Genomic DNA, 18,317 nt, shown 5'->3' on the forward strand with positions numbered 1-18,317 from the left:
ATATGCGAGTTAGGTTATCCTCCTTTAAAATTAGAGGATCTACCAGGAGATGATCATACTGAAACATTTTGCACTAAAATTGATTTTTACACTACTGCTATTTTTAGATGTTGTGTCTACTCAATATGCAATCCTCAACAGTATCCCAATATCAAGTGCATGAACATATTTATAGCAATTGTTGAAGTGTGTCTGAAGATAGTAATGCAAAGGCACATTGTTGATTTTCAACGACCAAATAATTTACTGGCAGAGCAGGGTTGGCTAAATTGGAGAAAACATGTGATAGTGCTAATATCCTTTGCAGCTTTGTGTACTTCACTGTTGATGCTAGCCAAACTAATCACACGCAAGATTAGTAAATTTAAATTCTACCTTTGTACACTTAAAACAGAGAGTTGCTATACTGATGAAGATTTGAAAGAAATATTGGAATTATTTGATTTAAAACTTGAAAAATATATCTGACATGCAATGTACACATATTATTACTTTACTCACATATGCATGCACCAATATATATATTATACTAGCTGTAGTACCTGCCCTATCGTGCAGGGCACTATGTACAATGACATGGAAATTAAATGAAATTACAGTTGGTAATATACTATTATAGATACTTTATAAAAGACTAAGGAAACAATGTGGTGTAAGGATTGCATGAATGCAATAATTGTGGAGAAGTGCACTCTTATTGGAATATTTTGTGACTTAAGTTGCTCAAATTCTACCATCAACCAAACATACCATGAATTACTGTAATCTGCACTACAACGATTCTGTTATGACAAAATATAACGGCTTTATAAAATAACAGCATGGGCACAGAGTGGGGGCTAGCAAGAAATAATAATAAATGAAAACAAAAAAAATTTGAGTCATCCAGCCCAAGACAGCTCATGGAAAAACCTGCCAGCCTTTTCTTTTGTTTTGCTGCACAGGAAAACCTGAAAAATGCTCCACTCTGCTTTGTATGCATGTGTAGAAAGAGTTCAAATCATTGCTGCAAAGTCTATAAATAGCTCCCATTTTCACAACGTGCCCCACGTTGTGAAGAACAGTCTGCCACGGGACCGTGTCATTTCACTGTGTAGCTGCAGTCATCCCTCCTCCGAGCAAACCATCCAGGATATGCATAAAGACAAAAGAATAGAAAAGATAAATAGTTTCACACATACATAAATATACAAAGCAATCATCTGATACATTTTTTACCATAATACCTTCCTTACCACCATCCACAGGTGCTGATCCACAATATCACAAAGCAGCAGTAGCAGCAGACAAACCTAACTAAAGTGCATGTGTTTGCCTATCTAAAAACCTCACTATAGACTACATTACGTGTTTTGCAATCCCCTCTAACTAAAAGTGTCAATCTATCTGCTGAACCTACCCTAGATAGTGCCACATAAAGCATGCCGTGTGTGAAGCTTTCGTCCGTCAAATCTAATCCTACAGCCTTAAAAGTTTGGCCCTGGCTTTTGTTAATGGTCATGGCAAAGCAAAGTGCAATTGGAAATTGAAGCCGTCTAAATTCAAAAGGCAAAACCGAGTTACTCGGAATGAGAGGAATGCGTGGTATTATAATATCGTGTCCTGCATATCTACCATGAGAAATCTTGGCCTCTACTGTGTTAGCCGACAGTTTAGTAACTACACACCAAGTGCCATTAGTAACCCTTGGAGGATCTAGAGAGCGTAGAATAATAATAGGAGCGCCTACTTTAAGTAAGAGAAGATGCTGAGGTAGTCCAGATACCTCTAAAGAGTTCAAGAATTCTGTTGGAAAGTGAACAGCCTGAGATTCATCAGGTATGGTGTCCAAGGACCTGTAGTCACAGCAGTCACCAGGTAACTGCTCCACCAGAGTCATGTTGATGGAATGAGTGGTCTTGTTAAGAGGAGCAAGAATGCAGTATTCAGAAAGCCAAGCCAAGTCCCTAAAGTTAGAGAGCAAATCTGGATACACCCTGGAAACCAGTTCCTCCTTGCTATCCACAAAGGTTCCCATGGTGTCAGGTAGCTGGACAACATCAGGTAGAGTGTCAATAGGAAACTTCCCATCTCCAATGGCCAATAGTTCTTCAGCGAATTGTCCAGCTGCCACATCCCCACACAGGTGCACTCTCATGTTAGTGTGTAGTTGTTTAACCACCACACTGTCCCACAGATGAGATCGCTTGAGGCAAGCATCAACAATGTTACCTCTAGTGCCACCTTGAATGACAGGTAGAATCTGCCTGAAGTCACCACACAGTAGCATGCACTTGCCTCCCATTGGATTATCATTCCCTGTCAGATCCCTCAGGGTGTCCAAAGCTTCAAAAGCACCTCTGTTGGTCATGGGGGCTTCGTTGACTACTATGGCTTTAGCCTCTATGATCACCCTACATAGTGCAGTTCCTTTCTTGATGTTGCACATGGGGATGTCCGATGCATGCAAGTCCAAAGGGATCTTAAAGGTGCTATGCAAGGTACGTCCTCCAGTCAAGAGAGTAGCAGCTATTCCGCTAGAAGCAGTAGCTAATGCTGTGTCACCCACCTACAGACCTAAGTTTAGCTAGAATAAGATTGATCAAGAAAGTTTTGCCAGTTCCACCAGGGGCATCCAAGAATAACATGCCTCCCTTGTCTCTATCTATCATGGAGCAAAAGGTGTCATAGACATCTTGCTGGTCAGCAGTAAGCAATGGAACATTACGATTTACGTATGCCTGTTGCTCTTCAGGATTATAGTCAATCTCCCTACGGTACACACGTGTAAACCTATTGCTATCCACTGCCTGAGGCTGGGGTAGCCCATACTCAGACAGTTCCCTACCTCCCATGGAAATAACTTTTTCCTGCAAGTCATTGAGAGCCACATTGAAGATGTCATCATTGAACTCCAAGTCATCATCCCGATGTTGAGTACGTTGCTGGTGCAAGAAGTCCTCTGCCATTGCTTCCTTGTGGTTCTCGTAAATCTCCAGAGGGTTGGATGGTTCACACCAATTAAGGATCACTGCAAACAGGGTGCAAAGACTTGCAGGTGAGTTGCTGACTGATGCCTCTTCCATAGCCAAGTGGTACTGATTATCATCCTCAAGAAGACCTAACCTCAAACATGCATCCCTAAAGGAACTACAGAGGTCACCTACAACAGTTCTCAAGTCAGCAAAAGACTGGGGTCCCCTAACATGATGAAGCAGCAATCGAAGGTAGAAGCATTCTCCCTGACGTGGACTGATGGTGTAGACTCTGCCTATAACCTGAGCCTCCTTAACTCCAGGATGGTCAGCGACATCCTTTCCCTGTTTTCTCCTGTTCCAAGTCTTCCTGCTCCACGTGTAGTACTGAGGCACTTCTTCATACAACAGAGTCCTGGCGAAATCATCAGATTGACAGAGGACAAAGAACTCTGTCAACGTAGTCTTCGGAGGGTCACCAGAAGCCCGTTCTCTTGCAGTCTCCTCAGTGAAATACACTCGTTGGCCATTCTCCAAGTGAACAGCAAGCTGTTCAACAGGAGGGAACCTTTCATGTATGGGGAACTCCAGTATTCTCCAGGCAGCCTCGCTGCTGCTGATGTAGCGTGCATTCTGGAAGTCTGAGACCTCATCCACCTGATCAGACCTCAGAGCAAAGGTTGCCTGATCACAACCCTTGTGTACGTATTTCAGTACATACTTGATGGATTTGATGGACACGCAAAGCTCGACATTACTGTGACAGTTTAAAGAACCGAGCAGAAGTTTCTTGTAAGGCACAATCCACCTGTTGTCAATCTCTTGAGTAACGCGAGACTCCATCACCCTCACATTAATGGTAGCCACTTGTCCACCATCCTCAGGGCTCCTCCTCCTGTACAGTGGGTAACTGTCTGCACGTAGTTGGGTATCAGCCTTGAACTGCTTTGGGTAGCTCTTACTGCAGCGGCCATCTTCCATGCAGGGTGAGTCAGGGTTGATGCTCCCACAGGGCCCATGTACCATGTTGGAAATCACGATCTGATGCAGCTCAGGATCAACCATTGGATCAGGGATCTCAGCACAGATGACGTCATCAATCTTATCTGGAGTGATCTTGTGCTCTGGAATAAGCCATTGCAGCAAATGGCAATGTGGCAAACCGCGCTTTTGCCATTCTGTTGAGTAGAGCCAAGCCTGTGGTTTCCCAAAAATCATCTCCTTTGTAAGCATCTCTAACAATTTCTTCACCTTAAGCCTAAACACACGGGCCACTAAGTCTGGACGGTCCAGAGGCTCTTGACGTGGTAGTAGATTGTTCCTAGTCTCTGGCCAATTGGGATTGGTGGTCATGGTGATAAAGAGGTCGGAGTGGCCATACTTCCTAACGTAGGTCATTGCATCCTGCTGACGCTCATGCATGTAGCGTGGTCCACCAGTAAATGATGACGGTAGGATCACCCTACGACCAACATTCCTGGGGTCACCATCCCCATCTACCATTGCATCCCGCAAATCCTGGTAGCAATCAGCACGTAGTGCCTTTTGCTCACGCCTGAGAAACTGTAAGCGTTCAGTTTCAATCTTACAGTAGGCGTCGACCAGGAATTGCTGGAAAAGCCTTTTACCCTTAAGCAATACAGGCACTTGCTGCCTGACCATGATGTGGTAGCGGTAATACACCATGGCTGTCAATTTCCTACCATTAGCCAATTTCAGGTTGATGTGCCATCCATTGGTGCCATAAGAAAAGAGTAAAGGATACTGTAAAGGATCATACCCCCTATGAAGTTCAGAAATGTGCTGCAAAGACCCATCCCTATAGTGCAAAACTATGTCCCTATTATTTAAATTATCATTAGGCATTAGCACTCCTACCTCGTCACACATCGGGCTATTGTACCTCCTACAGGCCGTTTGTTCTCATTAATCACTACCCTAATATTTGCTGGCTCATCATGCTGCTCAAATATTTCTTTAGCTACCTTAATAAGTTGAACATAGTGATTATCGTCATGCAAAAGCTCAGTAATACCCCTAACTATGTCAAGCCTTAACCCATCAACTATCCCACATCTTGTAGCTACTTCAGTTTGCTGGTTGTCGATAAAATAAATTTGGGAAAATTTAGGAGACTCACCTGTTGATGGAACTAAACTACCTATACGATGATAGACTTGACTTTGTACGATGATAGACTTGACCCTGTACTCTAAAAGAAGGATTGAAGCCAGCCATAGTTATCTCGTTACAGCCAAAGCTTGTCATTTGAAATGCACTATTATACTTACGTATGCTAGCTAGAAAATGTTTACCTGCTGTGTTTGTACCTTCATACAGGTGTCTCAAGAATGACTGGGACTGTGGAAATGCCTCTAACTGGACATTACCCTTCAAGCAACAAAGGGATTCAGTCTCCTGGGGAAATTTTAATGCGCCGCAGTGTGTGCATTCTACACTAAGTGTAGTCTCGCGTGGCCAGACCGCTTTTTTCCGTATACTGGGTGGGGAAAAAAGGGTCTGGTGCAACTCCAATAGCTGTTTACTTCTGAGCCGTCCCCACATTCCGGGGACGCTAATTGAATAACATTGGTCACAAAGGAGGTGCCATGACGTCAGTAAGTTAACTAGAGATCTGTTTATCCTTTAAACGAATCTTAATTAGCTCCGATGTCTCTTTTATATCGTCTTGAAAGTTAATCCTCATCGTGTAACAAGACTCACAACCAGAGCAGGAGTGTAGGAATATTTCGTAGTTTACTGACGTCATGGCACCTCCTTTGTGACCAATGTTATTCAATTAGCGTCCCCGGAATGTGGGGACGGCTCAGAAGTAAACAGCTATTGGAGTTGCACCAGACCCTTTTTTCCCCACCCAATATACGGAAAAAAGCGGTCTGGCCACGCGAGACTACACTAAGTGTGCCTACATCTGTAGTGTTGAAGAAGTTGTGTGGCTGATAGTTAGGCCCCCTAAAGCTTGGGTGTGTGCTTGCACGTACCTGTTGTCTGCGTGCTGTGTTAGCCTGCTGCTCCAGAGCTCTGTAGAGTGGATCAGCTCGAGCTTGTCGATGGGAAGCTGTATCTTGTTGTTGCTCCTCCCTCCTTGTTACTGGGTCTTCACGCGCAAGTCGACGGGCAGCTGTTTCACGCTGCTGTTCTTCTTCTCTGGTGGCCTGATCCGCACGCGCAAGTCTACGGGCAGCTGTATCACGCTGCTGTTCTTCTCTGGCCTGGTCCGCACGCGCAAGTCGACGGGCAGCTGCATCGTGGATCCGTTCCTGTGATCTTCTTTCTTCGTCCTGGCGGGCCACACGATGGGCTTCTGCGTCACGTTGTCGTCGTCTCTGTTGTGAGTCCAGTTCACACCTGGCACTGGATGAGGTGGTAGCTCCAGTTGAAGCCTCCTGGCGGCGCAGTATTTGTCGTTCTGCTTCTTCCCGTCTCTTCTCTGGATCCAATCTTTGGTTCTGCTTGCGTCTCTTTGCTTGAAACGCACAAAAAGTAGACGATCGTTTTCGCTTAGGCGGCATGCTTGGGCATGCTTACACAGCACATCAATTGAATTTGAATTAGAAATATCACGTGTGTACAGTTGGCAAAAACACATGCAGTACAGTGCGAAAAAAGGTGTACTGAAAAGGTGCCCAAAACGAAAAAAAGGTTAACACCAGCTGGACTCGAACCCACAACCTCGCGCACGTAAGACAGGCACTAAACCATTAACCTATCTACTTCACCACATTGTTACAGCAATATTTTTGTCTTATAAAGACTTGTACAAATGGACTGAGATAGGTGTTTACTTGCGGTTTGCATGCGGTTTATAGAAAGAATTCAAGCGAATTTTAGTCTACACACCTGCCTTCAACGGCCCCTAGACGACTAACGATAGCTCGCACGAACTTTTCGAAAGCGTCATTGTTGAGCTCAATAATCAGCGCTTCCGTGACGCCAAAGACGCTTCCAAACGCGCAGCGGTTCGAGAGTACAATGCGTGACATCAAATGGAATGCAGACAGACAGACAGACGGCTTTTCACTCTTATAATATAGAGAAGATAATATAGATAATATAGATTAATGCAATTACATTAACATTGTTATACCATAGTGAAGTTGAACTCTCTTTGGTAACTTAGTTGAACTTTTTACAGTTGACTTACAACTTACCTTATCACAGGTCCCTAGTGGGATAGCATTCACAGACAGGCAGAACTTATAATTAGTTTGAACTTCTACAAGGTAAATTGTTATATAGTGTACTTAGGTTGACTTCTACAGGGTGAATTGTAACTTAGCCAAACTTCTATAGTGATTTGTAACTAAGTTAAACTTTTTATGGGTGACTTGTAACTTAACTTCTGCAGTCCAGGACACAGGAGATTGATTGCTTTTAAATGATTGTAAACTGGTTACTGTTAATTAGTGTTGTTTTAGTTCTAAGGAACTAGAACTAAATCTAGTTTTAGTACAGCAATTTAATTCTAGTACACTATAGAACTAAACTAAAATTCTTTCAAGTTTTGGTTCAAAAACTAGAACTAAACCAAAACCTTTAAAACTTTTAGTTCAAGAACTAGAACTAACTAAAAGGTTTGTCAAGCAATCCTACATAAAAGGGTATTGTACACTATAACCACTTCACACTTTTCTTTGAAGATGGTGATGCCTGCAAATGCCTGCAAATGCTACCATAAACATTGTCAGAGGAGGTTGGACGTGCACATGTGAGTGCATACATTTTGTATTGAAAGTTTAACCAAGCATTCACAAAAGTTTTCACAAGTACCATTCGAGAGTGCACTTCAAGTTTAGTCTATTCTGCCGGTCAACCCCATTCAACTCCACTACTCCAGGCATGTAAATTGCTCTTGAAATCTACAGGATCACATGTGTAAGCATTCGCTGGGTGGAATCCATGTGTAATACTATAGGGACGCCCTATGTACATGTATTTAAACACAATGATTGTCGAAGAAAGCAATGTGCATGCTAACAAAGCCTCTCAGAGTATTGAAAAAGAAGAGCGGATGCTGCTAGTTTGGCCTTACAGAGAATCGAAAAGAGAATTAGAAACTCGCACACCCACCTTGCAATAAGAATTTGCTGTTCATCTTAAGAAGCACAAGGTAACATGTAGTGGGGATATTGCTAAGCATTTCTTCTATCACTTACTCCTCGTCATATATTAGAATTATGCAATAAACAGAAATAAATTTCAGAAGTGCTTGTATTGTGTCCAACCGGCTCCTCTGAAACATTGCTATTCAGCATTAATTTTAGGTTATTTAAGCTCAGTTCTATTAGAGCTTTTGTTCATTTGTGCACAATGGTAAGTGGAAATAGTGCTGAACATCAAAACACCAAATCTAAAGTTTCTGGAAGTCTAGGGGGTGCTACCAAGGTTAGTATAGGTGAAGATATCTAACACTAAAACTAACACTAACTAAAATGAAACTAATACTAACTAAAATTACAGAAATATGGGGTACCAGAACTAATACTAACTAAAACTTTGGTGGAATTGGGGTACTAGAACTAAAACTAGCTAAAACTATGGTAGAATTGGGATACTAGAACTAAAACTATGGCAGAATTGGGCAGTGTTGGGAGTAACGCGTTACTTATGTAACGCGTTACGTAATATTATTACTTTTGTGGTACCTAAGTAATATAACGAAATGCGCTATAAAAATAGGTAATATAACTCAAGTTACTTTACTTACAAATGTAACGCGTTACCTAAGTAATATAGTTACTGTAACGAGTCTAATATTACGTAATATTATTACTACAAGTAACAAAGTTACTAATCTCGTTAGTAATCCACTGAGTAACGCCTAGCCACAACGAAGTATTGAAGCCTACTGAATGAAGCTTATTCACCAGCTTCTTACTTATAACCAAGATTTGCACATAGCCCAACAACGAAATCATGTCACGTGATAAGGTGGTAGTTTCACACGTGACAGCTTAAGGCTGTGGGCACAAAGTAATATAATATGTAATATTATTACAGTTACTTTATTTTATGGGTAATATGTAACTGTAACTAAATAGTTCAGTTGCAAGTAATATGTAATATGTAACTAGTTACTTTTAAAAAGTAACTTGCCCAACACTGGAATTGGGGTACTAGAACTAGAACTAAACTAAAATGAATTTGCTGTACTAAAACAACACTACTGTTAATTATTCTAATCATGGGGCAATACCATATATCAATCAACACACGAGCACGGCTACCCCATTTCATGATATATGGTAAATGATTTTGTACACATGCATGTAACTACAGGTATGACTAGCTGTACTAGAAAAAGAGTGTGTTGAGTAGAGCCTGTGATGGACTGTTTACAAGTGCACTGGGTCACGCAGGAACAGAAAAGCAAAGCAGTGTGAATTGTATAAAGAAAAAGAAGTGTCATCAAATGGAGTGTCAGCAAGTTTCACATGAATAAGTTTCAGCTTGCACAGGACTACTGCACGAAGGAAGTATTGGCTGCAAGTACGGAAGTAATTCACTGTACTTGGCCTAATTAGGGTCCGCAATCCAAAAAATCAACTTCTACAAATCAATTCCCCTACTATTGCATGTGGGATGTTCATTGTAGTATCCCATTGCTTGATCCACCATGAAACCAGAGGCATGATTGTTGTCTTCACAGATCCTCCATGTGAAGTAGTGTGGGCACAAGTACATATACAGAACCATCCGTAGTGTTGTTTTAGTTCTAAGGAACTAGAACTAAATCTAGTTTTAGTACAGCAATTTAATTCTAGTTCTAGTACACTAGAACTAAACTAAAATTGTGATCTATTTTAGTTCTAAAACTAAACTAAAATTCTTTCAATTTTTGATTCAAAAACTAGAACTAAACCAAAACCATTAAAACTTTTAGCTCAAGAACTAGAACTAACTGAAAGGTTTCTCAAGCAATCCTACATAAAAAGGTATTGTGCACTATATAAACCACTTAACACTTTTCTTTGAAGATGGTGATGCCTGCAAATGCTACTATAAAACATTGTTATTCAGCATTAATTCTGCTATATAGAGCTTTTGTTCATTTGTGCACAATGGCAAGTGGAAGTTGTGCTGAACCAGGTGGAAGGCCTAAGTCAAGTGGAGTGTGGAACCACTTCAGGCATGATAAGATCAAAGACAAAAGTGTGTGTACTGTGAAAAGTACTGATGGTTTGATTTGTGGTATATAAAGAATTTAAAGGACAATATTCTATAAACTTGAAGAAGCATTTGAAGACATGCCATACTGACACTTATAAATATTTTGAAACAGCTGAAATTGAAAAGACAAAGGGAGAGGTTCTTCTAGCCATTTGAAACAGTCCTCCTTGCCAATACATAGTTTAGGATCTAAATTGTACAACCCTAATAACTGAAACAGTCCTCCTTGCCAATACGTAGTTTAGGATCTAAATTGTACAACCCTAATAACTGAAACAGTTCTCCTTGCCAATACGTAGTTTAGGATCTAAATTGTACAATCCTAATAACAATAAACATAAGGCTATTATACATTTCATCTTACAATCTTTATAGGTGCTAACAATGTACCACTGAATTTAGTAGATAACAGCAAATTCCGTGTATTAATTGAAGAATTGGATTCTTGGTACGGTTTTCCTCATTGATATAAAATGGGAAATAAAATTGAAAAATCTATCAAAACACCAAATCTAAAGTTTCTGGAAGTCTAGGGGGTGCTACCAAGGTTAGTATAGGTGAAGATATCTAACACTAAAACTAACACTAAAACTAACACTAACTAAAATGAAACTAAATACAAACTAAAATTACAGAAATATGGGGTACCAGAACTAATACGAACTAAAACTTTGGTGGAATTGGGGTACTAGAACTAAAACTAACTAAAACTGTAGTGGACTATGGGTACAAGAACTAGAACTAAACTAAAATGAATTTGCTGTACTAAAACAACACTATTTAGGATCCTTCTACTGTCCTCCTCATTCTCCAATATCAATTTGGGAAGAACTGTCTGAATGTATACAACAAGTTCAACAAATGTTTCCTGATGCAGTACTCATTCTTGGGGGTGATTTTAACTCCCCAGGAATTGATTGGTCTTCTGGTTGTTTAACTGAATCTTATTTGCCAGCAGCATTTAGAGAATCATTAATTTTGCTATCCCAAGACTTTTTATTAGAGTAAATAGTTACCGATCCTACTAGAGAAGAAAATATTTTAGACCTATGTTTTATATAACATCCTAGCTATGTTTGCCAATCTAGAACTGTTTCTGGCTTAAGTGATCATAATGCAGTAATTGTTGATCTGTTAAACTGTATTCCTTGCAATAGCAAACCTAGAAAGAAAATGTACTGTTTTAAAAGAGCAGACTGGGTCTCTCTCCGTGACAAAGTAAGCAGCATTTCTGCAGATTATTTACAACTAAATGAAACTAACTCGAGATCTGTTGAAGAAAACTTGAATTATATATGTGGAAACCTCTTACAAGCTGTTGACACCTACATACCAATGAAATATATTTCTAGCCAGAAAAAACTTCCATGGATGACACCTTGCCTTAAAAGACTAATAAGGAAAAAGCAGAGATTTTACAATAAAGCAAAGCGAACCAGGACAGCAACTGATTGGGAGCAATTTAAGAAGATTCAAAAACAAGCACGCCGATCCATCCGACTACAACATAACAACTACCTTACCAACATTCTTAATTCTTCAAGTAAACTGAAAGGAAACAGACCCTTTTGGAACTTCATTAAATCTCCGAACCGTGACCACACTGGAATTAGTGTACTACAAACCCCTGATGGAATAGTTACTATACCAAGCAGTAAAGCTGAAATTCTCAATAGTACATTTCAATCAGTGTTTACAGTAGAAGATCAAACTTCCTTACCTACATTACCTGAATCAGTTCATCCACCCATAGAAGAGATAACCATCACAGAACCTGGTGTCTTTGCTCTCTTATCTCAGACAGATCCACACAAAGCAGGGGGGCCAGATAACATTCCAGCTCGAATACTTAAGGAACTTGCATATCAGTTAACACCAATGCTTACACACCTATTTCAACAATCTTTGACTACTGGCGATATACCACAGGAGTGGAAGTCTGCATTTGTAACTCCATTATTTAAAAAAGGCAAAAGATATGATCCATCTAACTATCGTCCGGTGTCTTAACATCAATTGTCTGCAAAACGTTAGAACATATTTTAGTCAGTCAGATTATGAAACACCTGGAAACAAATAGTATATTGTGTAACAACCAGTACGGATTTAAAGCTAGACGCTCTTGCGAATCACAACTCCTGCTAGCAATTGATGATTTTGCTCGTGCATTAAATAACAGGTTACAAGTTGACATTGGAATTGTGGACTTCTCAAAGGCATTTGATAAAGTTCCACATGCCAGGCTTGTGAAGAAATTAGACTATTATGGAATACGAGGGAAAACACTTCAGTGGATTACATCTTTTCTACACAACAGATCACAGCAAGTAGTCATTGAGGGCACATACTCATCCCCATGTAAAGTCACTTCTGGAGTACCTCAGGGTACAGTTTTAGGACCAACACTATTTCTACTATATATTACTATGATCTAATATCAAATACTCAGAGCACTGTTAGTTTATTTGCTGATGACTGTCTTATCTATCGACCAATAAATTCTCCTAACGATCATCAGCTATTACAACAAGACTTAAATACACTAAATACTTGGGCTAAAACATGGCAAATGAAATTTAATGTTGACAAGTGTTGCATTCTTCAGTTATCCAAACACCACCATAAAACAACATTTCTTTATCACATGTCAAAAAAACCCCTCAAAGTTGTTGAACAGCATTCTTACCTTGGAATAATAATAGATCACCATCTTTCTTGGGGACCACAAGTTAACCATGTATACAACAAGGCAACCAGACTAATCGGTTCTTTACAACGTAACTTAAGAAACTGTTCACGTGCACTTAAAGAACTAAGCTATAAACAATTTATCTTACCTGTGCTGGAATATGCTGCTGCAATTTGGGACCCATACCACCTAAAGGACATAAATAAAATAGAAATGATACAACATAGAGCAGCTAGATTTGTCCTGAATCGACCATGGAGAAGGAATATGCGAGATAGTATAACTGATATGCTAACATCATTAGAATGGCCACCACTCCAATTAAGGAGAAAATGTGCAAGATTAACTCTATTATACAAGATTATCCACAACCTAACTGAAATACCTAACAGCTACTTACCAACATTATCACCTATCACTATTACAAGATCTAATCATGAACAAAAATTCCTACACTATCATACATCAATAGACAATTATAAGTACTCATTTTTTCCAAGAACAATACCAGAATGGAATGGACTACCACAAGACATCATCAACCAACAAACTATTGACAGCTTGAAACAATTATTATACAATCACTTTTAATTTAATGTACATTAGCACTTATGCCCCAGGCGGGCTCTGCTAATTAAACAAAATAAAAATAAAATACAGAAATATTGTTTTCAGTATCTCGCAAGATGCAAAAAAATTTTTTTTTAATTTTTTTCCCGGGGCATCCAGCACCCCTTGCCACTACCCCTAGCACTAGATGTTGAAGTGCTAGCCAAAAGAAAGACTAAAAAATTTATTGGATTAAGGGAAAGGCACCTGACCTTCTATCAGTGCAAGGTTTTATTTTTAAAATTTCGTGCTAAAATTTCGTGCCCCTACTACCAACTGCAAAATTTATTTTTAAAAGTTCGTGCTCCACACTAAGGACCGGATGAAACTTGCTACTTAGCCAAATCGTATCCAGAGTTGTAGCAGTTGAAAAGTACGCACAGAAATAAGTAAATGATTTGCTGGGTGCCAGGGACAGGGCTGCTTTCTTTGAAAAAACAGACAAAGAGATACGAAGTTTCGAATTCAAACTGTCCTACTACCCAGGGAAAGAGAAGCCAACTCTTCCTCATAGTGTTTCGATACGGTTGGGTGCATAGTCTGCTTATGCTGTTAGTTTGGAAAAGATCTGAGACTTCTCACCATCTGGGTGACGAGCGTCAAAATATTCTGCAGCATCAAAGAATTGTGGTGCACTTTCTAGCCATTTCCAGCACTTCTGCAGCCACAACAATCATCATTTATACGAAGCGCCGTCAGTATGAGGAGAGAGTGCGAGAGGTGGAACATGGTAATTTTAGTCCTCTTGTTTTTTCAACTTCTGGAGGCATGGGTGCCTCCACCACTGTGGCTTACAAACGCCTGGCCTTCCTCCTATCCTGTAAGTGGAAATCACCGTACTGTAGGGTGATGAGCTGGCTTCACTGCCGTCTTGGCTTCTCCTTATTGCACTCTGCCATCATGTGCATAAGGGGTTCTCGCTCCTCCTCTGGTCATCCCTTTAAGGGTCATGTTCCAGCATCAGTTGACCTTGCACTGGGGGAGGGGCGTCTTACGGCCGTTTAAGCCCCATTTCCTTTTTTTTTTTTCTATTCTCTGTTCTGTAGGTTCTGTTTCAGTAGCTCTGTAGGTGTAGGAAAAGGCTAAACCCATTTTATAGAACATCTTAGCGTAGAGTAGAGTGTGGTGGATGGGAGTGCCAACTTGGGCCGGTTCTTCTTTCTTTAAAAAAAAAATTTATAAACTAAAACTATGGAAAAAGATGTCCCTGAACATTTGGTAGCAGTGGTTGTCAATTATTATTTCATCCACGGCTTCCACGCCTCGCTCTAAGCTATGCATCAAGGGAGGCAGCAAAATCGTCCAAATTTGACTTCATCTCTCACGCTCTTCAAAATCTTCACTAGATCACCCTACATCACCATTATGCTGCAAAACATCCAAAAACAAACCGAAAAAATGGACGCAAGAAAAACAGAAGCCATAGTTTGCCGCCTATCAAGTTAGGCAAAACGGATATCTACGTCACTAAATGAGCAGGCAAGCGATTTGATTGGACGCACCAGTTTTTGTTAAGTTCGCACAAGTACACAATGCTAGAGTCCCCAGACCCTTCCTGTTTGCGAAGGGGCGGCCGCGCCAGACTAGCACGAAGGAAGAATTGGTTGTAAGTACGGAAGTCATCCAGGCCTAATTGTACGATTTACACTGAACTAGATGATTTACGCGACTCTGGGAAGTCTGCTTTATTACATGGTGAGCATTTATTAAATAGTCGTTCTGTCTGATGTGTAGCTTGTAATTAGTCGAACAATTGGTTTACTGTATGTTAAGTTAGAACTGTTTTTTGTTGTTGTTTTTTTTCCTGAGCATACCAGCAGGGCTGACTGCTCAGTACAAATAAATAAATAAATAAATAGTAGACTCTGTAGAGTGAACTAGTATTGGCCAGAATTGTTTCCTTCTAGGTCATCACAACTGTAAATTATAAGACGTGGCCTAATCCAAGAAGAAAAAATGGAATGAGAAAATGAAGAGCCCAAAACTACATAATGGACCATGATGTATGATGATATTATTGTTCATGCTTGTATGGTCTTGTACACAAGACGTGTTTGTATTGTATGAATGTGTTTCCCAGCCAGCGATCATCAGCCTTGAGTGGTCTAGCTGTTGGTTATGTGTTCATGTATCTGTGTTTCCCAACCAGCAATCAGCCTTGAGCGGTCTAGCTGTTGGTTATGTGCTCATGTATCTGTGTTTCCAATCAGTGATCAGCCTTGAGCAGTCTAGCTGTTGGTTATGTCAGGGGCGGATCTAGGATTTATAAAAGGGGGGGCTAAGTCAAGGTACTAATCTCTTGGGTAGAGGTGTGCAAAGCACACTTCCCAGCATGCTTCGCATGCTGGAACTAGGTGGTCTGGGGGCATGCCCCCCCCCCCCCCCCCCCCCCAGGAAAATTTTGAAAAATTGATGCTAAAATACTGCAATTTAGAGACATTTCCACATAAAATCCCTAATATTTTCTGCCTGTAGATATTTTATATACTGCCTTTAGATTATAGGTATGGCTCTCTGAAGCATTTTGCTAATAGAAAAGTTTGGGTAGGTACAGACAACCAAGAATAGGTGCATGTTAAAATAATAATGTTGAAAGTGGAAAATTTTGAAATTTGAACAATACAAGATTGAATTAAAATGGTAATTGTGTACCTGAATTAAGTATTGCCATACATATTAACTACACATTCAAGTAGATGAATGAAGCCCTTTAAACAGACCAATGCACTTCATTGTATGTATAGGTGTAGGCAGATTTGGAAAAATTCCATAACAGAACCAACTACATATAGAATAGTCAGCTAAGACTGACGGACATCATGATGCTGTCACCTGATGAAGCCCACCATGAATATGAAACATTATAGATCATATATGCCTGTATATAGAGTGAGTGCAACTGGAAATGTAACTTATTAGAATATATAGGTTATGATATAGCTATACGTACTAAGATCTACACTGTAAATTCAGAAGTGTGATGTTCATCCAATCAGTATGAACTTCACGCTTCTGAATTTACGGTGTAACTTTCTGTACTATATATAGGCACATGCAGCCCTGCAACTAGAATGGGTTGGAGTTGATTAATTGTCAGTTGAGTGTTCAATAAGAGATGCACTTGTACTAGGCAATGGAGGTGGTAGCTACATAACTTGGGTGTGACAAAATAAAGTGCATGCAGTACTATATATTCACCAGTCTCTATCTTTCTTCTTGGTATACAGCAGTTCAAAAAATAGTTATAGTAACTCAATATGGTAGTATAAACTGCATAGGTCTGAAATTTAGCATATGCATATATGGAGACTAATTAACAAGATCTTGCTTAAATGAGATGCCTTTATCATGGCACCTACATAATTATGGTCCTTTCTGTATTAGCATACACATGTACAATTAGATCTAGCTTGATGGCTATAACTAGCTTATTTTAGGGCAGTACCAGTCTATAATATCAAGCATAAGCATAGCAGTATGGACATATATGGGAGGAGGCTCCACTGTACAATACACATTATTAATATGTATAGGTATGACACTATTACATTACAGTATTGCTATATTATCTCAATCATATAGCTTAAGTTTGGCTTTTGTGCTTCCATAGTTATTATTCTAACTTCTTTTACACCTCCAAAGGAATAGCTTGCAGCAATATTATGAAAAGTGTGGATTAATGCTAGCTATACTGATGTGCTCCAATAGCATTGCTCTCTGCAGAATCCTTCCCATCAGCCCCTCCAATTATAACAACATGGTTACCATAGTAGCTGGCTGGCAAATGATATGGATTCCCATGATGTGAAGGATATCGTGAGATGGAACCTTTAATGGCCTTCGATACACAGATTGTATCACTAGCAGCAAACAGCAAGAGTTGGGGTAACTATAGTTACTTCTGTAACTAAGTTACAATATAAACACAACTATAGTTGCATCCTTAGTAACTAGTAAGGAAAGTGACTGTTCTATTAAAGTGGTTAAATGCTCTTAGAGTATCTCAATCATCCATTGTAAACATTACTAACAAAAGATGAGGGGGTGGGTGTTCCACCACCATGGATCTCTTCTCCCATGCACTCAATGCTTACTAATCCACTGAACAAGTCGGCAAGAAAATATTACACTAACACCACAGCCAAGCTTGAAATATATATACATACATGATGTAACTGTGATGACACTTCAATGGAGCTAATTATAACCAAGAAGAGGATCCATCCCATCATGATCAAACTTTTATTAGAGTGTCTGCATTTATACGTCTTTATCTTTTTGTTAGGATTTCAGCAGCTTGATGTCTCTACACTAGCTGATATATTAACAATACCGCACAACATGAATGCTTACTGTTATACTCTGATCCAGTATAGTCTGTGACAACAATAAATTTGACATTACTATAGATACTAGTTTACAGTGTTTAAGTTTTGACAGTTATAACATAACACAGATGATAACAATTGACCTGTGACACCTGCTCTAATCATATCATAAGGTCACCTGTCTATAAACTGGCCACTTTGTAGAAATTACAAATGTGTCATTTGTGTACAAATTGAGCTGACTAATATGGCCACCTGCTTATCAATAATAAGATCAGGAAATTTTGGCCATATACGGAGACCAGTTACATGTACTTTGATGTATACGCTAGTTGTACATGAAAACGGTGTTTGTTTACACTAGAGCTATAGATCAGTATTCATTATTGATGGTAAGGGATACTACGATTACAATGAATGATGTGACCTGACTGGTATCTTTGTGGGTGAATTAGGTATTTGTGTATGGTGTTGTCATCTTTAAATTTCTCTACTCTTAAGGTTGGCCGGTTGGTGGATGATTAGTATAACAGAAGTATTTCAACA

At 39.7% G+C, this 18,317-nt stretch overlaps 2 protein-coding genes across 2 annotated transcripts; both read right to left on the reverse strand.

Annotated features, from left to right (window-relative positions):
- Positions 1-524: 524 nt before the first annotated feature.
- On the reverse strand, positions 525-2,428 carry LOC136259285 (uncharacterized). Its single transcript, XM_066052774.1, has 2 exons — positions 1,615-2,428; positions 525-547 (listed from the first exon to the last, which is right to left on the reverse strand). Exons 1-2 carry the CDS (start codon positions 2,426-2,428, stop codon positions 525-527), a joined length of 837 nt encoding a protein of 278 aa, XP_065908846.1.
- A 112-nt stretch (positions 2,429-2,540) lies between these two features.
- LOC136259286 (uncharacterized) lies at positions 2,541-6,487 on the reverse strand. The gene is made up of 2 exons (XM_066052775.1): positions 6,068-6,487; positions 2,541-4,583 (listed from the first exon to the last, which is right to left on the reverse strand). Exons 1-2 carry the CDS (start codon positions 6,485-6,487, stop codon positions 2,541-2,543), a joined length of 2,463 nt encoding a protein of 820 aa, XP_065908847.1.
- Positions 6,488-18,317: the final 11,830 nt, after the last annotated feature.

Source organism: Dysidea avara, chromosome 6 (genome assembly GCF_963678975.1).
Source record: "Dysidea avara chromosome 6, odDysAvar1.4, whole genome shotgun sequence".
Classification (NCBI taxonomy): Eukaryota; Metazoa; Porifera; class Demospongiae; order Dictyoceratida; family Dysideidae; genus Dysidea; species Dysidea avara.